Source organism: Perognathus longimembris, chromosome 1, assembly GCF_023159225.1.
Source record: "Perognathus longimembris pacificus isolate PPM17 chromosome 1, ASM2315922v1, whole genome shotgun sequence".
In the NCBI taxonomy this organism is placed as follows: Eukaryota; Metazoa; Chordata; class Mammalia; order Rodentia; family Heteromyidae; genus Perognathus; species Perognathus longimembris.
In genome coordinates, this window is record NC_063161.1 from 72,061,487 (window position 1) to 72,086,228 (window position 24,742).

The window sequence follows — 24,742 nt, forward strand, 5'->3', positions numbered from 1 at the left end:
TCTTCCCTCCCTCCCTTTGTCTCATTGTTCAAGTTGGCCTTGAACTGAAGATCCTCTTGTTTCAGTCTCATGAATGTACAGGAATGTGCTGCCATGCCCGGTCCTATTTTCTTAAGCAGGGTGATTTATCTTTTTGCTTACTACTGTACCCCACTGCTTAGAACAGCAATCGGAACATAGTAGATGCCCAACAGATAACGGAATAGATGAGATAAATAAAATGTGCTGTCTATGGGGTGTGTGCACAGGTGCCTCTCATTGCACTGAATCTCTAGTATAACACATCGGAGAGGAGGAAGGGGCAAACCCAGGAAAACCAAGGCGTAGTGGGGGACTGGAGCTCTGTTGTGGGGGAGGGGCGCGGCCAATCCGCCAGGACTTGGGCCTTCAATTCGCCCATCCCGGGCAGGACCCCTCTGGATGACGGTGGATGTCGTTTCCCCAACAAGGACTGTTAAAGAGTCTGTGATACTGTGCGGGGCTGAGAGCCGGCCTTCCGCTAGCTACTGCCGGGAGGCGGCGGGGCTGGGCGGTGAATCAGCACTGGCCGGGAGGACGCAGCGCGCCCGCCTGCCCGACTGGGGAACCTGGCGGCGGTGGCGGGGCTCCATCCCTTCCCAGCCCGGTCCTCCCCCGCCCGCGCGCCACGCCCGCTGGGAAATGTAGTCCTGACCGCCCCTTTGTCCTTGGTCTCCCCGAGGCGGCCACCTGCGCCGGGACGAACTACAACTCCCAGGGGCCCACGTGCCAGAGGACAGGCAGGGTGTGTGTGTGGTGGGGGGGCAGGGAAGAAGCGGCTGGGGCGAAAGAACCAGGGTCTGTTGAAAAAAGAAAGAAAAGCGTCGGACAACAGCGGAGAAGTGCGTGGGGAGGGGACACGGATAAAACACCGGCGAGCTGCGCCTACTGGGGTGCTGAAGCTGAAGCCCGGGCAGAGCGGGCCGGGCGAGCCCGGGGCGGGGCGGGGCGCGCGGGCGGGGCGGGAGCTGACGTCACGCGGAGTGGGCGGGACCGCAGGGGGTTGTCCGCCCGCGGCACGCAAAGCCGTCGCAGCCGCCTCGCGCCCGGTCCCGCGGTCGCAGCTCTCGCCGCCTCAGCACCTCGCTTCGTGAGTCGGTCCCTCCGGCACACGACTTCCAGCCCCGCCGCAGCCGTCCTCCAGGTCTCCTTCCTCCGGCCCGATCCAGTTCGCAAAGATGGTGGACCGCGAGCAACTGGTGCAGAAAGCCCGGCTGGCCGAGCAGGCGGAGCGCTACGACGACATGGCCGCGGCCATGAAGAACGTGAGTGTCTGCTCCCCTCCCCCCGCCGCGTCCCGGCCTCTCCCAGGGCTCGGACCCGGGCGGGGACCACCGGGGCGGGGTGGAGGCTCTTCCGGGCTTCGTTCCATGCCACTCGGCGAGGGGGCCCGGGGAAGACCCTAATAGCGGCCGGAGCCCGGGTGGTGACGCGGCCACACTCCGGGGTCCCTGGAGTCGGGTGGGGCGGCCTGGGCGGCTTGGGCTGGGGCCGGGGCGGGGTTTGGGGGTGGGAGCGGGGTCGGGGGTCTCGGCGCCTCCGGATCCAGCGGGGACCTGAGCCGGGGCCGTGCGCATCCTTTGTGCCCCGCTTCCCCTCCTCCCAGCCCAGGCGTGGGGGCGGGGGACCGCATGGATGCGGTTCCTCTTTCTCTCCCTGGTGTCTGGGCGGCGCCTTTCCCATTCACTCAGCAGGTCTCCCAGCTTTCTACCCCACCGCCCCCCATCTTCTCCCCACTGTCTTCCCCTGACAGATGCTTTAAAGAACCTCCCCGAGGGGGGGAAATAATTTAGGGTCGCTTTGAAAACCTGAGTGCAAAATTGAAACCTTGCTCTCACGTTTTTCTTAACAAAAGACTCCTTTTTTTTTCCCTCCATTCCCCAAAGCCCCACTGGCTTTTAGGAAGGATAGGGGGACATTTGTCTCGCTGGCGTTTTCGTTGATCGATCTCCACATGTCATCTCCATTTTCCCTAAATGTTTTTGTGTCAGAAAGGGTAGGTATTGCTTGCCTTTGAAATAAAGCTTGTGAATGTGAGCCGACTGGTTCAATTTGTACATATACTGTTTCTCTTTAGAATTCAGGCACGCATCTGCCGAAAATAGCTCTTGAAGTTGAAGGAAAAAAGATATATGTATTTTGTCGGATTTGATATTGCAAACAAAAGCGGCAGTGGGAGGCAGGAGCAAGTCCTTCTAGAAGATTCTGCATTTGTCATATTGCAGAGAGCCTAGACTGGGTGGAGGATGGGAGGAGTTACTTTAAGTGGGGGATTTTTTTTTGTTGTTGTTTAGATACATCTGAGGCCCTAAAAAATTTTAAGCGAATGCATCCTCATGCTGATAAGGTTAATCTCCAGTTGCCACGTTTTTGTCTGGGATGCAGATTTCTACCAGTGTTGCACCATTTTCTTATGGTGAGATGTTAAGAGAGGAAAAATAAAATATTATAAAATGAAACTTAAAAATTTAGGCTTCCCATTACCTTAATATCGAACTTCCTGCCTTATGTAACAAAGATTTTAAAAATGCATTTCCAGTGTGAAGTGAATGCTGGCATGTGTACCTTCATGTTAAATCCTCTAAATGAAGCAGTAGAGATATTGCAGATTAATTCTTAAGTAACCTTATTAGTTCTTGCAAGGGTTCGTAATTAAACCAGCTACCAATTTTTTTTTGTCTTAAACGAAAAGAATTGGTTCTGAATTGAGAATACTGCTATTGCTACAGTTGCTGTTTTATCATGTGTTCATGTTGAAATGATACAAGTTGGACCTTTAGTAGGTATCCACTATTGGAAATAGCTTTTAATTCATGTTATTTAGTCTAATTTTTTCCGTATTTCTAGTTTCACAGGAAAGCGAGTGACCTCCCTCGCACCTATGCCCATAACAACCCAGTGATGTCACATACAATGACACAGAGGCTGCAATGCACCTAAGGGCTGCTAGGGAGTTTGCAAATGGCATTTGTCCAAGGTAATGCAGAAAGTAGCTGATAAGTCAGGTGAAATCAAGTTCTTCATCTTCTACCAGTTAAAAAAATTGGTCCAAAAAATTCAAATTTCATTCACCCTATGACCTCTAGGTACGCCTAATTTACCTTATGTTCAATTGTCTTTTTTTTTTTTTTTTTTGCAAGTCCTGGGGCTTGAACTCAGGGCCTGGGCACTGTCCCTGAGCTTCTTTTGCTCAAGGCTAGCATTCTACCACTTGAGCCACAGCACCACTTTGGCTTTTTCTGTTTATGTGGTACTAAGGAATTGAACCCAGGGCTTCCTGCACTCCAGGCAAGTGCTCTACCACTAAGCCACATTCCCAGCCCTCAATTGTCTTTTAACAAAAGTTCCTAAGGTAGTTTCATATGTTCAGACATGCCTTGTTCTTGAAGTTGGGCAATTATGGAATAAAAGAATTTTTAAACAGTAACATATTTTTGACCATAGTGCAGGGTGGGACATAAATTAGGTGATTCCAAGTAATTAACTGGACAGGTTTTAATAAAAACCATGAAAAATGATGGTTTCCTACTGGTTCCTTTTCAGTATCATTAGGGAATAGGAACCTGTTACCATATGCTTTGAGATCGCAATTGGGAATTCTGTCTTTTAGTATTTGCTCCTTGATTATGGAGGGAAGAACATTGTAAGATAAAGATCTTTATCAAACTGAGTTCATGAAATAGGCTACTTCTAGCCCTCATTTTTTTTGCACAGTTGAGTATTATTAAGGAATATAGGAGGTGCTTCAAAAATGCTAACTACTACACAGCTGTTTCTACCCATTTCAGAAAAGTCATTAGGGCTGGTGTGTAGTCTAGGAGCCAAATCCAATCCTTAGTACCAGGAGGGAAAAGTTGAGCCTAGGGTGTCTCAAGCTTACTAGACATTTGCTCAGCCAGTTGAACCATACCTCTTGAAAAGTAGGAAGAAAAAAGTTGAGTCTTAGCACTTGAGTTCTTTTGGAAGGCTGGATCTTGATAGGAAGGTTAAATTTTATTTGCATTTAGGGGAATTATCCTGGTAATGACAGTGTTGGAATGTGCAGAGTGGTAGTTTTATGTGGTGAATAGGGTATAAATATTATATAGATAGGTAGTTCTGGACTTAGGGAAAGCATAAATACCTAGATGCTTCCTATGTGTTAGACAATATTACTAGTTCCCCTTATCCACACTTGTTTTTGCCCATGCCAGTGGTTCATTCCTATAAAGATTTGAGGATCCTGGTTTGAAGCCAGCTGGGGCAGGAAATTCTGTGACATTTCTGTTTCCACTTAACAGTGGCTCAAGCAGTAGGCCTTCAGTGAAGAAGCTAAAGAAGAGTGTCCAGGCCCTGAGTTCAAGCCCTGTTAACCAGCACACAAAATTCTTTTTTCTTCCAATGTCAGTTACCCTTGATAACCATTGTCCAAAATATGAAATGGGATAGTTTTAAATAACACTTATCACAGGCTTAGAATTGTTCTATCATTAGTTATTACTAATGTCTTAGTGGGTCTAATGTACAGATGAAACTTCATAGGTACATATGAATGGAGAGGGAAATGGAGACTGTCTGCAGTATCAGGCATCCCCTTTAGGGATCTTGAACATAAGTCCCTCTGGCAAGGAAGGTTACCCACTGAACTGTCTTGTCCTTTGGACAGCCTCCTGAGATGGGACTGGTTCTTGCTATGGTGGGGAAGGAAGGTTCTAGACCACTAGTTTGCTTGAATCAATCTAGTTAGGTAGTGGGAGCATGGGTGGCAAATGGCCATCATAATTAGGTATATAAACAAATTTCAGGGCATCAATAGACAATAAAACCTTCCTATCTGCAGTACTCCATGTCTCCTGCCAGCTCTTCCAGGAGGCTGGATCAATAGCCATTATCACTAATGGAGTAATGATGCCTCTAGCTCTCAGGTGGAGCCCTGCCAGCCGTTATTCCTGTCCTGTATCTGGAATAGTTCTCTTTTGGGGGTACTTTCCAGGTGATAGCCATCACAATGGATAATGCCCAGATGGATATTTTGTTATTTTCTGGTTAAAAAAAAAATCTCTTCCATCCATGTCTTGAATTTTGTTAGATAAAAGATGTTAAATGCAATCCACATTCTCGTTAACAGTGTTGGTAGGGCTTCTTTGTCTCCAGTATTTGAGGAAGCCATATTTATTATTAAGCTGAACTCTGTCATAAGAGTAGAGAAGACAGTGTTTTTATTGAACACTGTCACATGACAAATTGCATGCAGGCCACTGAATGGTGTTTAGTATGTTCTACTGGGGTGTATCTTTCACCTCAATCTAGTTCAAAAAAATAAGAAAATGCTGTCTTAAACAAATAATGCTGGTCTTGGGCCATGACTGGCTGCGTTTTAGAACGTGATTACCAATTCAGGAATGTGTCTGGGAAGTGCCCAGCACAGCTCATACCAGTGGTAATTGGTTATCCCTTCCTCTTTGTTTTCCAGCATCTGAACCTTTTCAGCATAAATTAGCCAGGCTTGTATTATACTGCCATTTAAAGAGTCAAAAGAGTTTTAAAGCCACATGATGTTCACCCAAACAAGAGCAATTGATCTGAAGTCGGAACCCATTAACTCTTCCAGTCCATAGAAATGTTGCTGTGTTCTTGCTCATTTTCAGCCACAGACAGCCCCATGTATGGTGGTTGCCCCTCTTTGGTCCTAGGAGAGGGAGCTGTTCCACCTAGCTCTAAAAGCTGGTGGGGATCCAGTGATGGATATTAAGTGCATATTGGGTACCAGTGTGCTCCTGAGGCACCAAGTGAGAATTCTGCCCTGACCTATCCCGCAAACCTGTCTGGCAGAATATCTGATAAGTCTGTATTCCTACAACACTCCATGTGCCATGGAAGTAAAGGCAAGGACCACTTTAAGGGGGGGGGGGGAGGAATCACTTTTTATTTTCTTTTTCTTTTTGGTTATGCAGTTTGAACTCAGGGCATGAGTTCTGTCTCTGAGCCCTTTTGATCAAAGTTAGTACTCTACCACTTTGAGCCACAGCTCCACTTCCAGTTTGCAGTTGGTTAATTGGAGATACTCTTGTGGACTTCCCTGCCTGGGCTGGCTTTGAGCCTCAGTCCTCAAATCTCAGCCTCCTGAGTAGGACTGTAGGTGTGAGCCACACACTTTTCTTTTTACCAGTCCTGGAGCTTGAACTCAGAGCCTGGGCACTGTCCCTGAGCTTCTTTTACTCAAGTCTAGCACTCTACCACTTGAGCCACATCACCACTTCGGGCTTTTTCTGCGTATGTGGTACTAAGGAATTGAACCCAGGGTTTCATGCATGCTAGGCGAGCACTCTACCACTAAGCCATATTCCCAGCCCCATACTTTTTTCATTTCTGTAAACAACTCATAACTTTTTCTGTTATATTACCATCCTCAAATTCTATTTTCAGTATCAGCTCTTTTGATTTTTTTTGGTGGGGGAGGGATCCTTTCTGGGGCTTGAACTTTCAGGGCCTGGGCACTGTCTCTGAGCCTCTTTGTGCTGCAGGCTAACACTACCACTTGAGCCACAGCATCACTTCTGGCTCTTTTTCTTTTTTTTGGTTACAAGCTTTTTAAATGTCTTTATTGCAAAAGTGATGAACAGCAGGGTTACAGTTACATAAGTAAGGTAATGAGTACATTTCTTTTTAAACAGTTACCCGCTTCCTCATTTGCTCTTGCCAGCCCCCACAAGTTGTATAGTTCATTTACAACATAGTGTCAAGTGAATATCATTGTTGCATTAGTTCATCCTTTGTCCTGCTGTTTCTGTGATTCCCTTTCCCTTCCACAGATCAAATGAACATGTCACTTCTGGCTTTTTCTGTGTATATGGTACTGAGGAATGGAACCCAGGGCTTTATGCATGCTAGGCAAGCACTCTACTACTAAGCCACATTCCCAGCCCCCTGTCTTTTGAAAGACAGGGTCTTGCATTGTTTGTTAGCCCTGTCTTGCCTCAAACTTGATATTGTCTTGCCCTCAGACTGCTGAGATCTGGAATTGTAGATGTGTGTCACTTTGCCCAGAACATATACATGACTTTTTCTCCTTTTTCAAGAGCTAGTGGCTGGGAAGCCAAATTGACAGCAAGGTTTCACTTGTAAGAGTGTATCTGAAAACTGCGTGTGCGTGTGTGCATGCTCATGCCAGTCCTGGAGCTTGAACTCGGGCTTGGGTACTGTCCTTGAGTTTGTATTGCTTAAGGATAGCACTATACCCTTGACCCACAGTCCCACGTCCAGCTTTTAGGCCATTAATTGGAGATAAAAGTCTTATGGGCTTTCCTGCTCTGGCTGGCTTTGAACCACAATCCTCAGATCTCACCCTCCGGAATAGCTATGATTATAGGCATAAGCCACTGGCTCCTGGCAACATTTTGCTATTTTGTGCTGTACTGGGGCTTGAACTTAGGGCCTGGTGCTCTTGCTTTGCTTTTCCACTAAAGACTGGCACTGTACAACTTGAGCCACACTTCCACTTAGGCCATTTGAATTTGAAACAAGAGTCTCTTGGATTTGCTTGCTCAGACTGGCTTCAAACCAGGATCCTCACTAGGATTATAGACAGGTGTGAGGCACTAATGCCCCACTATAGACTTTAACATAATGTTAAAAACAAAATCCCAAGTAAACTCATTGTTCTTGACCTCTTCATCTTTGGAGAGAAAACAGCGTCAATGTCCAGGGGTATGGGAATTCTTGGCTTTTTTCTCCTGTTTTGCCACTACTACTGGGGGCTGCAGTGCCCCCAAATACTCCCCGAAGGCCTGAGGCAGGCTCACACCCTCTTACCTAGTGTGGAACAGCTGCAGCAGTGCCAAGAGGCAGCCCGTGGAGGGCTGTAGAAGGCAAGTTTCATTAGAAGCAGTAGAGCTCATTACAATGTCTGCAGCTTTCTAAAAGGAATTAGTGAATAGGACACCTGAGCTACCATGTTTTAAATGTCCTGGCTCTAGGAAACAAAGATGCCCATGGTGTTGGTACTTAGATGATGTAGAAATAGGCTTAAATTTTTTCCTGGTGCTGAGGGTTAAACCTAGAACCTCACATGCCCAACACATGTTGTACAACTGAGTGACACCTCAAACCTTCTTCTCCCTCTATTTTTTGGATTTGGGATCTTGTTCTGCTGCCCTGACTGGCCTCCAAGTCCTACACTCAAGGATTCTTCTGTTTCAGCCTCCTAAGTATAGACACAAACCACCATGCCTGGCTAATTATTTTTTCAATTGTGCCAGTCCTGAGGTTTAAACTCAGGGTCTGGATGTGTACTGTCCCATATTTTTTTCACTCAAGGCTGGCATATTACCAGTTGAGTCACAGCTCCACTTCTGACTTTTCTGCCCAGGCTAGCCTTGAACTGTGATCCACAGATCTGTTTCCTGAGTGGCTAGGATTACAGGCATAAGCCTGTTACATTTCTTTGAGGGGGGGGGGCAGTCCTGGGGCTTGAACTCAGGGCCTGGGCACTGTTGCTGAGCTGCTTTTGCTCAAGGCTAGCACTCTACCACTTGACCCACAGCACCACTTCCAGCTTTTTCTGTGTATGTGGTACCGAGGAATTGAACCTAGGGCTTTGTGAATGTTAGGCAAGCAACTCTACCACTAGGCCAAACTCCTGGCCCTATATATATTTTTAAAGCTATTTTCCTGAGATTCTGAGTCTAGAGCATAAAAGCTCAGGCATAGCACCCAGGCTCTGAGTTGGAGCCCCAGGACTGGCACAAGAAAAAAGTAGTCTGTTGTCAACAGTGACTCACACTTTCTCAGGAGGCTGGGACCTGGAGGCTAGGCTGGAGGTGTGACTCAGGTGGCATGGCATCAGCCGTGAACAAGAAAGCTGAGCCCAGGAAGAAATGTGTCATTCCATTTCCAGCCAGCAAAATGTCAGACTGGAGGTATGGTCCAAGTGGTAAAGAGTGTCAGCTGGGAGCAAAAAAGCCAAATGAGAATACATTATGCAAGGCCCTGAGTTCAAGTACTGATATCCCCCCAAAATAAGTAGCACCTTTTCTACATGAAAGAAAACAAGGTGAAGCAGAGTACGAGTGTAGATGGCCTGTCTGAGACAAGGCTCTCTCCCTTTCCTCCCTTTAGCTCCCCCTTTCCCTTGTTATAAGACTCTGCCATTCTTTTTTTTTTGGCCAGTCCTGGGCTTGGACTCAGGGCCTGAGCAGTCTCTGGCTTCTTTTTGTTCAAGGCTAGCTAGCACTCTGCCACTTGAGCCACAGTACCACCTCTGGCCATTTTCTATATATGTGGTGCTGAGGAATCGAACCCAGGGCTTCGTGTATATGAGGCAAGCCATATTCCCAGCCCAAGACTCTGCCATTCTTTGCTTTAATGGAAACTTGCACACTGAACAAGGATGAGTGGTTTAATCAGCCTCGAGTCCCAGCTTCCACACCGCACAGCAGTTGTTAGTCTGTGTCTACATACAGTTTTTGCTCTTCTGGCTCCTTTGGGATTATTTACCATTTTGGAAGATAGCTTTTTGTATAGCCAAAATTACCCCTTATTTACCACAGATGCTCCAATTACCAGCAAAATCTCTTCGCATTCACATTTGGCACCCTCAAGATGCAGTTTCTGATGAAGGCATTTAATTCAGATAGCACATCATTTGCTGCTTTCCTTGGCTTTAAGAGCAGTGCCCTGCCTTCAGTGGACATGCAAGTGCTATGTGCCTTCAGCCTGTACTCCCAGGAGAATGGAAGCCTGGGTGGGTCATGAGTGGTGGATGTAGTAGTGCCACACCTGTGGGGCAGCATTCTGCCAGTGTTAAGGTACTGGGCCTGGCGATGTACAATCTTGTCCCCAGCATGAAGTGGTGGGGACAGGACGATCATGAGTTCAAGGCCAGCCACACCTGAGACCCTGTCACAGTAGCAAAACAAGAGAAACATAGCCGAGCTGTGATATTTTCAGTAAATAACCACAGCAGCCGAGAAACTGCCAATTTATTTTTTTATTCATTTTGACAGTTCTACAGGATAACAACTAGATCCACCTACTGAGGAAGGAAGGAAAAACAATACAGTAAATTTCGTACACTGACATTGCATTTAAAAAAATTCCATAAAACATTTCTGTTGACTTACTCTCCAAAACTTTTTCTTTGTATGCCAGTACTGGGGCATGAAATCAGGGTCTGGGCACTGTCCCTGAGCTACCACTTGAACTACAGCTCCACTTCCAAACTAATTTTGATGGTTAATTAGAGATAAGAGTCTCGTGGATCTTCCTGCCCCAGCTGGCTTTGAACTGTGTCAGACTTCAGCCCTCTTACAAAGCTCTTGCTTAATGAATTATAACTATCTCTTGGATTTACAGTGCCCTTACATTTGATCTTAGCTTTGTTCACTTTGTGTGTGTGTGGGGGGGGGGTTTATACACATGTATGTGTATACTAAGAACTAGCAATGATAATAGGAGCTGTAAAAATTCAGCCTGGGCCTAGGAATGTGGCTTAGTGGTAGAGTGCTTGCCTGGCATTGATAAAGCCTTGGGTTTGATTCCTCAGCACCACATAAACAGAAAAAATTGGAAGTAGTGCTGTGGCTAAAGTGGTAGAGTGCTAGCTTTGAGCAAAAGCAGCTTAGCAACAATGCCTAGGCCCTGAGTTCAAGCCCCAGGACTGGCAAAAGAAAAAAAAATTCAGCTTGTATGTTTAGTTTGACCAGTCACAGGACACTAGTGAGAAAAAAAGGTAAAATTTGGTTGGGGATTTATGTCTGTAGATTTCTACATTGACTCAAATCTTCCTAGGAATACAGAAGACCTAAGTTAGACACTATTGGGCTGACTGTAGAAGAACTACATGGTAGAGTACATGCCTAGCATTCATAGGAAGTGTAGTTTTGGTATGTGTTTGTTTTCGTCAGTTGTGGGGCTTGAACTCAGGGCCTGGGAACTATCCCTGAGCTTCTTTCACTCAAGGATAGCACTGCCACTAGGAGCCACAGTGCCACTTCTGGTTTTCTGGATAATTGGAGGTAAAAGTCTCATGGACTTTAATGCCCAGGCTGGCTTCAAACCTTGATCTTCAGATCTCAGCCTCCTGAGTAGCCACGATTATAGGCGTAAGTGACCACAAGTCTCATGCTTCTGTCCAGGCCCCCCCCCAAAATCCCACAGTATTCTATATAAATATGGATTAGAGGTGTGAGTCACAGTGCCTGACCTTAGTTTGACATTTACTGTCATCTTGGGAATATACTTTTCCCTCTCTAATTTCCCAATAGTTTCCAAAGTTGTTATTTTTACCAGTTTATATGTGAAAATGCTTATCTAAAGTTTGAGCTTAAAGGTCTCCCCCCAGGCTCAAGGAAGTGCTGTAGCCAGGTGCCATTCGCTCATGCCTGGTAATCCAAGCTACTCAGGAGGCTGAGATCTGAGGAGCATGGTTTAAAGCCAGCCCAGGCAGGAAAGTCTGTGAGATACTCTTAGCCCCAATAAACTAACCCCCCCCCCACCCAAAAAAAATCCCAATGGAAGTAGGGCTGTGGCTCAAGTGTAGAGTGCTAGCTTTGAGGGGGAAAAAAGCCCCCAGGCCCTGAGTTCAAGCCCCAGGACTTGCACAAAAATAACAAAAAGGGAGAGGTCCAGGCTTGCCTTGAATTTTGAACAGACTCCCTGTTGCTGGGGTTACAGGTGTTAGCTGCCGCTCCCAGCTTATTGGTCTGTTTTCATTAATTGTAATACATATTCTTTACAGAAGCATACGAAATCCTCTGGCGACTGCATATATATTAATTTCTTTTAGTTGACTTTGAGACTGATGTGTAGTCTAGGTTTAAATGGGGCAGAACAAATGTTTCTTGTGTTACAGCATTTGTTCACATGATTTAGTATGTTGTATCATTTAACAAGGGAGAACTTGAGCTTTCATTTGAGGTAAGTAAGAGTTTGAGAGGAAGATGGCAGAACGTGTTTTGTGATATTGGGGTGGGAGCAAGCTTTGTGCTTGCTAGATGGTGCTTGACCATTTGAGTCATGCTGCCACCATTTTACATCAGAAGAAATGGTATGACTTTGCTGGGCATGGTAGCAAGGACCTGTATCCCAGCCACTCCGAGGCTGAGCGGGGGGAGTGTGCCCAAGAGTTTGAGGCCAGCCTGCACAGTGTTGTGGGTCCCTGTTTTCAAAATTAAAACAAAATGTGCTTTTGTGTGGAGTTCAAAAAATGGAATTTGGGGTAGGTGAAAGGGATGAAAAGATGCTTATATTTTTGGTCTTGGATAGTGATTTTGTAGACACTGTGCTTTATGAGCATCTAAGCAGGCTGGAGGGGGAGTGGTGTTAGCACAAAATCAGGGAGGATGTGGATATGTAGTGGGCATTGCTAGCATCTGTGGGAGTGTTCATTACACAAAACTAAGTAGACGCAATGCTGTGGAGCCAGAAGACACAGACATAGGACAGCAAAGGAGGTTTCCTAGCAAGGTGTGGTAGTGAACATGTATAACCCCAGAATCCCAAGGCTGAGATAGAAGGCCAGCCTGGGCTACATGGGAAAACCCTCTCTTTAAAAGATTCTGGGGGCACTGCAAATGTGGCTTAGTAGTAGAGTACTGGCTTAGCATGCATGAAGCCCTGGGTTTGGTTCCTCAGTACCACATAAACAGAACAGGCTAGAAGTGGTAGAGTACTGTGGCTCAAGGACAGCACCCAGGCCCTGAGTTCAAGCCCTGCAACCAACAAGAACAAAAAATTCTGGGGTTGGGAATGTAGCTCAGTGGCAAAGCACTTGCCTAGAAAATGCAGCATCCGGGGCTAGGAATATGGTCTAGTGGCAAGAGTGCTTGCCTCATACACATGAAGCCCTGCTCTTCTCATAACAACTACATTTGTGAAGAAACTAGTCATTATAATTTGTTCATTTGTTGAGCTCAGAAATATCCTGTTTGTGGCTGGGAATGTGGCTTAGCGGTAGAGTGCTTGCCTAGCATGCACGAGGCCCTGGGTTCAATTCCTCAGCACCACATACATAGAAAAGGTCAGAAGAGGCGCTGTGGCTCAAGTGGCATAGTGCTAGCCTTGAGCAAAAAGAAGCCAGGGACAGTGCTCAGGCCCTGAGTTCAAGGCCCAGGACTGGCAAAACACAAAGTGCAACATCCTGGGTTCAAGGCCCAGTACCAAAAAAGACACACACACACACACACACCACCACCACCACCACCACCACCACCAACAACAACAACCAGTTAAAGGAAAGGATCCTAAAGAAAGTGTCATTTGGGATAAATTGTCAAAGTTGGTATCACTTAATTATTGTGTACCAGTTTGGGGGCTAGCCTTGGGATAATGGAAGTGGGCCCAGGGGTCTAGTCAGGGGAACAATCCATGGCAAGTGCATGTGGCCTTGGAAAGGCTTGGAAAGGTGCAGGTGATTATGATGGCAACATGCCTGTCAGGCTTCCTGCAGTTCAAGTGGTAGTGGGCCAGTTGTAGGCAGAAATGCTGAGGTCCTGAATTGGAGCCTGAGTAACTTTTTTGGGGGGCCAGTCCTGGGCATCCTGGGCACTGTCCCTGGCTTCTTTCTCTTCAAGGCTAGCACTCTACCATTTGAGCCACAGCGCCACTTCTGGCCTTTTCTATATATGTGGTGCTGAAGAATCCATCTCAGGGCTTCATGTATATGAGGCAAGCACTCTACCACTAGGAGGCCATATTCCCAGCCCTTTTTTTTTTTTTTTTCAAAAAAGTGGAAAATATTTTCATAAGACAAGCTGGAGCAATAAGGGAATCTAGACAAGTAAACTGCCCTTATTTTTCTTTAAATGCTCTAAGTTGCTACGGTTTGGGTCTGTGGAATGTATTTCAGTTTGCGTGCCTGTTCTCAGACTACTCCAAATGAGCATATCATCATGGTTGTGTGGTTGGCTGAGCAATTGCTCCAGACCTGCCCTGTTGAGCCTTGGGTCTCCCTGGCTTCTTCCTGTGGTGGGGACGGTAAGGAAGGGGTATTTCCAGCCACAAGCCTGGGCTGCATAAGCACCTATCAAGCCTCTGTCCTTTTCTTGCCAGTGCTCCCTTAGCTGGTGCTTTTGGCCAGACTTAGCTCATAGAGGCAGAGAAAGATCTGCCATCTTGATGGGCCGAACTGCAGGATCACTGGGAAAGGAAGGAAGTGCATACAGGGTTGGGAGGGATTGTTAGGAACGTTTCTGCAAACAACGTGGGCCATGTACATCCGCCTGTAGATTGCTGTCATTTGATAAACACTGAGAAGTGCCTTACAGTAGCATGGTGAGTCACTGGTGACTCACCACCAAGCTCCATTGGGTGGAGTGAGAGAGCAGTATAGGGTAGGCACAGTGAAGCTGCTAGGAAAACCCAGAGGCATGGATAAGAAGGGTAGCTCACACTTGTAATCCTAGTTACTCAAGGAGGCTGAGATCTGAGGATTGAGATTCAAAGCCACTTGGGGCAAAAAAAAAAAAGTGTGAGAGTGGAGCTGTGGCTTAAGTGGTAGAACACTGCCTTGAGCAAAAAGCTCAGAGAAAACACTTGGGGCCTGAGTTCAAGCCCCAGGACTGGCACCGCAAAAGGTGGCAGGAGGGGGAGAGCCAGGTGCCAGTGGTTCATGCCTGTAATTCTAGCTACTCGTATGGCTAAGATCTGAGGATTCTGGTTCAAAGCCAGCAGGGCAGGAAAGTCTACCAGAAAACTGGAAGTGATGCTGTGACTCAAGTGGTAGAGCACTAGCCTTGAGATGAAGAGCTCAGGGACAGTGTCCAGACCCAGAATTCAAGCCCCACAACTGCCAAAAAACGAATGGGGTGGGGGGGAGTAGCAGTATGGTGACCTAGGCATGGATCACTAGTTAGTAGCCTTCCCTATTAGCCAGATTAGTCATGGCTGTCTCTTTGCAGTGAGGGGGTAGGAGGGGTGGGGTGGAGTGTTCAGCCCCATAGCATGCATCTCAGTGAAGCCAGGTTTGCTTAACTGGTGTGCCATGGTCCAGGCCAACCCCAGGGGAATAGTGGGTGCCTCTAAAAAATAACCAGAGCAAAAAGGGCTGGGAGTGTGGCTCAAGTGGTCAAGCCTGCCTAGCATGTGGGAAGGAAACCTTGAGTTCAAATCCCAGTGCTGGAAGAGAAAAAGGAACACTAAAGTTGTACTGCCTCTTGTCTGCTCAGAACAGACACCTACCACCTCTCTGCCAAGAGGCACAGCAGTTAAACTGCTGTCCCAAAGAGTGGAGCAGCCTACTCACCTTCTGGGGCAAATATCACTGTGCTAGGTGTCCCAGCCTATGGCAGTCTTAGCCAAGAAGGGTAGTTTTCTATAGAGCCTTAAGGCCCCAGACCCACCTGACATCTGGGCACTGGCAGAGTGGACCACATAATGGCAGTCAGTGAGTACAAGATATCTCCATCAATGTCAACCCTTCCATAAAAATTTCCTTGTCTGAAACAAATGGAACCTGATACCATTCTTTATAAAACCCTGCTCTTTTCATAACTACATTTATAAAGAAACTAGTCATTATAATTTGTTCATTTGATGAGCTCAGAAATAGCCTGTTTGTGGCTGGGAATGTGGCTTAGCGGTAGAGTGCTTGCCTAGCATGCACGAGGCCCTGGGTTCGATCCTCAGCACCACATATATAGAATAGGCCAGAAGTGGCACTGTGTCCCAAGTGGTAGAGTGCTAGCCTTGAGCAAAAAAAGAAGCCAGGGACAGTGCCCAGGCTCTGAGTTAACGCCCCAGAACTGGCAGGAAAGAAAAAAAAAGAAAGAAATACCCTCTTTTGAGCTGTATATATCTCTAAGATTGTTTATGTAAAACTACTGTTTTGGAGCTTGATTGAAAACTGGTTTTCACAATTAGTTGAAAACTTGAATGATAGGTGTGAACTGTGAATTGTGGAGAGGTTTTCTTGTCTGGCTTCTGCCCTTACCAGTGCAGTTCAGCCTTAATCGACCTCCCAGCCAATCTGCTTGCAGACTTCTAGAAATACTCTAATGAATACACAAATAAGTAGTAAGTAGGGTTCTGTGGTATAGCTATGCTGTAAACCAACTGCTACCAGATGGAATGTCGTTTAGGGTGTTAGGCAAAGACATAGAAATAGTGGAGCAAGTCTGTTCTACAGCACAGAATGCAGGTCCACCTAAGAGCATTTGTGATTTTTGCAGTGGCCCATGTTGTCCACTAAAGCTTATGTTTCCCAAGCCAGGTGTGGTGGTACATTCCTGTGGGCTCCCAGTGCTCAGCAGGTGAAGGTAGGAGATTGCAAGTTGGAATCCAGCCTGGACTATGTAGCAAGTTGTCCAATAGAACAATCCGTGTTTACAGTGAAGGAAGTCAGGCATTTTTCTGTATACTTTTCTCTAAAATGTCCACTCTGGACAAAGGATGCGGTTCCTTGGTAGAATGCTTGCTTTAGCAAGTTTATTTTCTGAGTCACATCTGTAATGTGAGTGTAAGCAACCACTTTGTCAGATAGTTAAGAACATCAGACTTAATCACTGTTAAGAAATCTCTAGTTTCTGTCTCCTCAAAGACCTTGGTCCACATATTGTGGATTAGAGCATTATCCATTGGTGCCTTTCTAGTTAAAAATCTCCAAGCTTCCCATGCAATTTTGCTATTTTTCTTAAGAATACCTCTCTGAGCTGTGCACTGGTGGCCCATACCTGTAATCCTAGCTACTTAGGCTGAGCTCTGAGGATAACGGTTCAAAGCCAGCCTAAGCAGCAAAGTCTGTGAAACTCTTATCTCCAGTTAACCTCCAGAATACCAGAAGTGGTGCTGTGGCTAAAGTGATAGAGTGCTAGCCTTGTGCTGAAGAGCTCAGGGACAGTGCCCATGCCCAGAGTTCAAGCCCCACTACTGAGAAGAATCAAAACAGAAAAGAATACCTCTGGTGGGGTGCCTGTGGTATAAAGCCAGCCAGGGCAAGAAAGTCAGTTAACTACAAAAAAAAGCCAGAAGTGATTCAATTAGTAGAGTGCTGGCCTTGAGCAAAAAGCTCAGGGACAGAGCCCACGTCTTGATTTCAAGCCTTAGGACCAGCACGCCTGCACGTGTGTGTGCACACGTGTGCGCACACACACATGTACATTCTTGTAATCTTGGCCCTCAGGATGTGAGGCAAGAGGATCACGAGTTAAAGCCAGCCTGGACACTATATCTAGAATCTGGGTTTAAAGAAAAAAAATAACAGCTAAACAATGCATTCATTGCAGTTTGAGGTTTGATGGTAAATCTGAGGAAATTGTGAACAGCCTGATTCCAAGCCTCAAGGTTAGATAGTAGCTTTCTAAGAATCTTCTAAGTTACTAAGGTAGGAAAGATTTCTTTTAGGGAAGAGCTTGATAACATTAATGTCTTACTCTTTAGTCTAAGCTGGGATTTGGGAAGAGTTACTTGTGAAATTGGTGAAGCTGGGCACCAGCGGCTTACGCCTTTTACTCAGGAAGCGGAGATCTGAGGGTTGCAAGCTTGGCTGGGGCAGAAAAGTCCCAGGGAGACTCTTATCTCCAATTAACCACTCAAAAACCAGAAGTGGTTGCTAGCTTTGCACAAAGAGTCTCAGGGACAGCACCCAGGCCCTGAGTTCAAGCCTCACAACCAACAACAAAAAAGAAGAAATTGGTGAGAATTACACATTTTCATCCTTTTTGTATTTGAGATTTTTCAATCACTAGACATTTAAACTAGTAAGAGTAGAGAAAGGGAGAATATCTCCTCTTGGGGAGGATGGAACCTAGGGACTCATGTGCTGGTCAAAGCAGGAACTCTGCTGTACTGGGGGCTTGAGCTCAGGGCCTCCAGCTCTTCCTTGTCTTTTTCACTCTATGCTTGCCCCCTACCACTTGAGCTACATACAGTTCCACTTCTGGCCTTTTTTTGGCTAATTGGAGATAAGACTCTCACAGACTTTCCTGTACTGGGTTTGAACCACCTCCTCAGGTCTCAACCTCCTGAGTAGCTAGGATTACAGTTATGGGCCACCAGCCCCTGCTTAAGCAAGAACTCTTTTCCGAATGTAAATTAAATTTGCCCCTAAGATAATTACATAGAGGCTTCTTTTCTCCTTTGGCTGTAGTAAAATAGGAAATTAGGGGACCATGTGGTTACAAGGTTGCATTCTTAGAAACTATGAGTAACATGAGCTCCTTTCTCAAATGTTACATAGGTGCTTTCTTCCTTTTGTCTTCTGTCTTGGTTGAGCTTTTTGGGGATACTACTAGAGGGTTTTTGTTTTGTTTTGTTTGGTGCTTGGGATCGGAACCCCCGGACCTTGCACTTGGCTAGGCAAGTGCTTTTGCCACTGAGCTACATCCAGTCCAGATTTATTTATTTATTTTTGTCAGTCATGGAGCTTGAACTCAGCCTGGGCATTGTCCCTGAGCTCAAGGCAAGCCCTCTGCCACTAAGTTGCAGCCTCAGTTCTGACCTAAAGGACATGCTTTTGTTTTTTCACATGTGTGGCTATGGGCATGTGTGTGTTGGTCCTGGGCTTGAACTCAGGGCTTGGGCACTGGTTACTGTCCCTGAGTGTGTACATGCTCTCAGGAGTTCTCTCTCTCTCTCTCTCTCTCTCTCTCTCTCTCTCTCTCTCTCTCCCCCTCTCTCCCCCCTCTCTCTCTTTCTCTCTCCCTTCTTCCCTCTCCCTCCCTCTCTCTCTGGGGCTTGGACTCCGGGCCTGAGCACTGTACCTGGCTTCTTTTTGCTCAAGGCCAGCACTCTACCTCTTGAGCCATAGCGCCACTTCCAGCTTTTTCTGTGTATATGGTACTGAGGAATCGAACCCAGGGCCTTATGCATGCTAGGCAAGCACTCTACCATTAAACCATATTCTCAGCCCTGAGCTTTTTTTCTTCTCTTAAGGCTAATAACAGCCTTACCACTTAAGCCACAGTTCCACTCTGGCTTTTGCTGGTTAATTGGGAAATACAAATCTTGTGAATTTTCCTGCCTGGTCTGGCTTTGAACCACAATCCTTAGATCTCAGCCACCTGAATAGCCATTATTATTACAGTTGAGAGCCACCAGTGCCCAGCTCTAAGGGGGTTGTATAACTTCTGGTTGGAAGTTTTAAGGAACTCTTCCTTACTTTTGGGCAGACCTTTTAGAACTAAAGGTTTTCCCCTCTAGCTTAGTTTTTCTCCGGCAGGGCACATGTAAGTATGTTCCAACTGTGGCTGAGTTGCCTTGTCTAAAGATGGTAGTGGTGTTTCATAATGTCCATTTTGCAGCTGCAGCCTCCAGTCTCCAGAGCCCAGCCTCCTCCTCCTCCTCTGCAAGAGGAGACCTGGTGTGTAGTGCACTGGTGAGGTCACTGGGGCTTTAAATAGCCCCTGGCTCTTGGAGTGAGGCCAGTGGGATTTAGGGGAAAGGCCAGAACTTGATATGTGTGGCCACAGGCATGCAAGTTTCTCCTGGCATTGCAGACTGACTTTAGGTTGTGCTGCTGCAGGCCAGGGTTCAGCTGCTGTACCAGAAGCCACTAGGGCCTGGGGGCCAAGGGGTCCTCAGCCCTGGCCTTTGCCAGCTGGTGCTCATGGCTCAGGCTCACAGTGGGCAGTGGTGTGAGGTAGCTCAGGGAGGGCCAAGCCAGGCTGGAGAAGAGGATGAAATAGAGAAGAGATACGTAATACAGGAAGATGAGCTAGGAGACTGTAATGTAAGACAGACAACCCTGCGGGGAGAAGAAAGCATGGAGGGAAGAGTACCTAGCATGCCCTCTGCTCTTGCTTGGTACCGGCTCAAGAGCCCATCAGGATTGGTCTCTGGAGAGTCTCATGGAAGGGGCAGAAATACATTTGACAAAAAGGAACCAGAGAAAGGGAGGGCTTGCCCACAGACACTTAGAAGTGGGCACCCTTTATCCTTGTTGAGGTGGCAGGGCTGCTGTGGTCTGAGGAGTGAGCCTCTCATCCCAATAGCATTTCCACCAGGTGCTGGTACTCCCTTTCCCCACTGGTGCTGATGTAGTTCCTTCACTCTCCTCTAGTTGTGATGCTGAGGGAAAATTAGCTCACTAGAACCAGCAAGTGATGTTCATGTAAATGCCACTTTCTGGGTATTAAGTAATAAGCGAAGCAATCTTTAAATGCGTTGCTTGCAACAAACAGAAAAGTGTTTGTGTTCTGGTGTAATTATCTCCATGTATATAACCATTAAATTAGTGACTACTACCAGTTTAACTAAGTAAGCATGCTCTTGTCCCAGTCAGAAGGGGAGCAGGGCTCAAGTGTAAGGCTCCAGCCCTGAGCAAATAGCTAAGCAAAAGCTTGAGGCCTTGAGTTCAGGCCCTGCTATCAGATTTTCACAGTCTGCTTACCTCTCCCTTCTGTATTGCTTATTTTCTCCCCAAGTTGCTAAAAGACTAAAGGGTCCCATAGAATCTCCCAGACAAAACTGTTGGCCTGGCAATGTAAAGACGAACTTGACTTGCCATCTTAAGATAGAACTTGATATGTTTTCCCATTACTCTTTCACCTGCCTCTTCTCTTTCTGCTTATGAATCCTTTGGATCCTCAGGTAGATATATTGTGGTGTGTTGGCTGTGGTTGGGCCTGCGACCTCATCAGCACTGTAACAAGTTGTCTTCTCCTCCTGCAGGTGACTGAGCTGAATGAGCCGCTGTCCAATGAGGAGCGAAACCTCCTCTCTGTGGCCTACAAGAACGTGGTCGGGGCGCGCCGCTCTTCCTGGAGGGTGATCAGCAGCATCGAGCAGAAGACGTCTGCAGATGGCAATGAGAAGAAGATAGAGATGGTGCGTGCCTACCGCGAGAAGATAGAGAAGGAGCTGGAGGCCGTGTGTCAGGATGTGCTGAGCCTGCTGGATAGCTACCTGATCAAGAACTGCAGCGAGACCCAGTATGAGAGCAAAGTGTTCTACCTGAAGATGAAAGGGGACTATTATCGCTACCTGGCCGAAGTGGCCACTGGTGAGAAGAGGGCGACAGTGGTGGAGTCGTCGGAGAAGGCCTACAGTGAGGCCCATGAGATCAGCAAGGAGCACATGCAGCCCACTCACCCCATCCGATTGGGCCTGGCTCTGAACTACTCCGTTTTCTACTACGAGATCCAGAACGCCCCGGAGCAAGCATGCCACTTGGCCAAGACCGCCTTCGATGACGCCATTGCCGAGCTCGACACTCTGAATGAGGACTCCTACAAGGACTCCACCCTCATCATGCAGCTCCTCCGTGACAACCTAACGCTCTGGACAAGCGATCAGCAAGACGACGACGGTGGAGAAGGCAACAATTAAGGCCCAGGTGGACTGGCAGCGCACGCCGATGCTACTACTGCAGTCTTTATTTTTTTCCCATGAGTTGGGGGTCGGGTGGGGGAGGGAAAGGGAGGGCTGACCTTCCCAGGGAGAAACCCACGACCTGTTCTGTCTTTGATTGCCTCTTTTGACATTTTTGCCAAAATACCACTAGTGGAAAGTCAGGCTAGCTGTGCTGGAACTGGAGTAGCACCTCACGCAGGCATCCAGATTGTTCTGTAGGTTCGTGCAAGTGGAGCTGTCTGTCTAACTTATTGCCAGGTGATTGGGTGTTAGGATGGAGAAGCGTAAATGGGTGGCCCTCATTCAGTGAGTTCTGTGGTTCCAGTAAGGATTTTTATGTTCACATGCTCTTGTCTTCAGTTTCGGGTACTTCCTGTCCATGTGAGCTCCTTAGCTCTGCTTTTTTTCAGAGTATACGCTGCAGACACAGCCTAGTTCACCCCAAACGGACAGTCTTGGAGCCTAAGGTTTTCTCTACCTTACTCTTCCACTCTGGCCGGCAACAGTATTAACACTAAGTTGCAGTTGACAGTATTTCTGCATTACAGCCATATGTGACACCCAGCCATCGGTTGTGAGCTTTCCTTTGCTGTTGCATTGGCTTTGCAGGGGCCCTCACTCACCGCTTCCAGGTTGGTGTTGCTGTCTGTCTCCCCCTGTCTGCTGCCTTGGCTGGAACACCTGCCTGAGCAGAATCAGGTGACTCTTGGTTTTGGTTTATAGGTGCTTAGCAGGTGGCTGGGTTCTTCCTTCTTGTACCATGTATTCACCACAAAAGTTGTTGATCGCTTTAGCAGAACTGTTAAATGCAAGCCACCAGAGTCAAGGGGCCTCGGGTCTGCCATCCTTATATGGTGGGATGTTTTCAGAAGGGCTCGGCCCCTCGGGGATCACACTGCCATTTGTTCCTCTGCACCCCCTGTGCCCTGAGTCTTCCCCCACTGTGCCATGGGCCAGGTGCATGGGGGGCTTGGGAGGCCACTGGACTGAAGAGGCTAGCTGGTCTTTTCTAGGTGTGTGGTGCTGTATGGCAAGCCTGGAGCTAGAGTGCCAGCTGGGAGGAGACCCCATCACAAACAGCTACCTGTTCTAGAGCCTGGCAAGTTTCTCCTCCCTGAATCACTCAGTCCCTGTCTTTATCAGGTAGTGAGTGAATGAGCGAGCGAGCGCCTACGTCCCGTCTCACCAAAACTTCTCTTCTTACCGACTTAGCGTGGGGATTGGAGATTCACCCGTCCACAGTCTCTGCGCATGTGTAGTTGAAGGAAGCTTACATGACTGCTAGTTCATTTGCTAGCTGAAGCCCCCTTGTGCTTTCTCCTTTGGATCGTGTGCCTGAACACGACTTGTCGCACGCTGAATGCAGTCCATGATGGGGGTCTCACAAGGTGGGCACATGGGACTTGCCAGCCACTTGCTTTTGTTCAGGCAAGGGGAATGTGAGTAATAATGGAAGAGACTGGCTGATGCCTTTGCCGGTACCAGAATCAAGCTTCCCTCTAGAAATAGGCATGTGTGACAGGGAACGGTGTCTTAACGCTGCACAGTTCAGCGTGACTTTCCTTCCCTAGGGCCCCTCCTCACTAGCGACTGAGGCCCGCAGAAGGACCAAGCAGAGAGAACTTGGCTGTGTCTGTGCCAACAGAGGCCTGGGGTCATTGTCTGTCACCGGTGGAAAAGACATCAGGGGGTGGCTTTCCCTGACTCATCTTGGTGTCCAGTGAGCAGTGTTGTGTCCTTCCTTGTAGTGTTTGGAAATGATTTACTGGAATTACAAAACCTATTTTTCCTTTAAATTTCAGCTTTGGCTCTGGCTGCTTTTCAGAAATGATGCAAGATAAAATCTTACTGAGGGCTGGGACTGAAGAGGGAATGGGAGATTTGCTATTTAAGCAGCTTGAATGGTTTCTTTCTTTCCTTTCTCTTTAAAGAAATGCACTTGCCTATGCTCCTGTCTTTCCAGTGAGATGATTACTCCTCCATTACTATCGATACCATATTGTGCATGCCAGTGTTGTGTTTCTATACAGTAGCTTGAAATTGATTAACTTATACTGTAGGTGTTATGTATTCCTATGACAAAAGAAAAAAACGACTTAAGTCTTCAAATTTTTTTAAGTTTTTTAATTTAATTTTTTTTCCTTTTGGGGTAAAGTTTGCTCTACCAAATAGTGATCGTAACAAATTGATCTGTTTTGGATGTTGCTATAGTGACATGCAGCTATATATTTTGTTTTCTTGGGGGGTGGGGAAGGGGCAAAAGAAACACCAGTGTTAGTTTAATCTTAATGTCTGGTGTCAGTCATGGTGAAATGATAACTTCCAGTTAGGAGAACGGGACTTTGTTCTCTGAACGAGCCTTCGTGCTTTTTGTCATGTTATGCAGTGAACTCTTTTTAAGGTCTGCTCAGTGATTCTTTTTCCAGCTCCGTGTTTCTCTAAGGAATTATTTCGCACACGGACCATTCTTAGCAGTTTTCCTCAGTGATGGAATATCATGAATGTGAGTCATTATGTAGCTGTCGTACATTGCGCAAATAAACTTACAGATCTGATCTCAGTGCCCCTGGGCTGTGTTTGGTGAGTTTAGCTTGTCTTTTGCTTTTGAAAGTTTGATTGGGTATGGGGTGTTGGGTATGGGGTGGGTGTTGGCTGGGGGTAGGGACTGACTGTACACAAGAAAAGCAAAGGCTGGCAGTATAATCTGCCTAGTGAGTAAAAAGCCCTAAGTTCCATCCCCACTACCGCAAAGAAACAAGATGTGTGCCTTTCAGGTGGAGGGAGGAAGAAACCAAGTTTAAGGCCACCTGGAGGGTGTGTGTGTGTGTGTGTGTACTGTGCTGGTGGCTCACACCTATAATCCTATTTAGGAGATCTGAGGACCAAAGACAACTGGGAGAGTTAATTAGAGAAAAAAAAAAGCCAGAAGTAGGGGCATGGCTCAAGTGGTTGAATGCTAATCTGAGCAGTAATGGGAGGCCTTGAGTTCAAGCTCCACTACTGAAACCAATAAAAAGCAGCACAAAACCAAAATCAGACACAATGGGGGGGGGCGGGGAGCTGCCAGCTAGATCTCTTTAAGATTTAAATTTCTGAAGCACTTTTCACAGGTGTGGAAACAGGCTCGCCTGTGTTAGGTTGCTTGGCTTTCGGCCATCCTGAGCGCGCCATTGCAAGGGTGGCTATGGGACTAACAGTGACCGAGGGCCTGGATGGGGTTTGACTCCAGCTTTCAGTCCTGCTGATAGGTGTGCTGGCCCCGTGCTGCTGCTGTACTGGAAGCCCAGTGGAACTGGGACATGCACACCCAGCCCCTGTGGGCTTCACTCAGGGCAGACCTGCAACCTTGGGCAAGAACAGACAAGGAAGGGGCAGGGAGGTCACTCCTGGGAGTCATGCTGGGGTTCAGTTTACATCCTTGCCTCCTACTGGGTAATCCCCTGGTAGGGAGAACAGGGGC

General features: G+C 47.1%; 1 protein-coding gene across 1 annotated transcript; it reads left to right on the forward strand.

Moving 5' to 3' along the window:
• Nucleotides 1-1,033: 1,033 nt before the first annotated feature.
• Ywhag (tyrosine 3-monooxygenase/tryptophan 5-monooxygenase activation protein gamma) lies at nt 1,034-23,837 on the forward strand. The gene is made up of 2 exons (XM_048368938.1): nt 1,034-1,283; nt 20,602-23,837. Exons 1-2 carry the CDS (start codon nt 1,197-1,199, stop codon nt 21,256-21,258), a joined length of 744 nt encoding a protein of 247 aa, XP_048224895.1. The 5' UTR covers nt 1,034-1,196; the 3' UTR covers nt 21,259-23,837.
• The last annotated feature ends 905 nt before the right edge of the window (nt 23,838-24,742 follow it).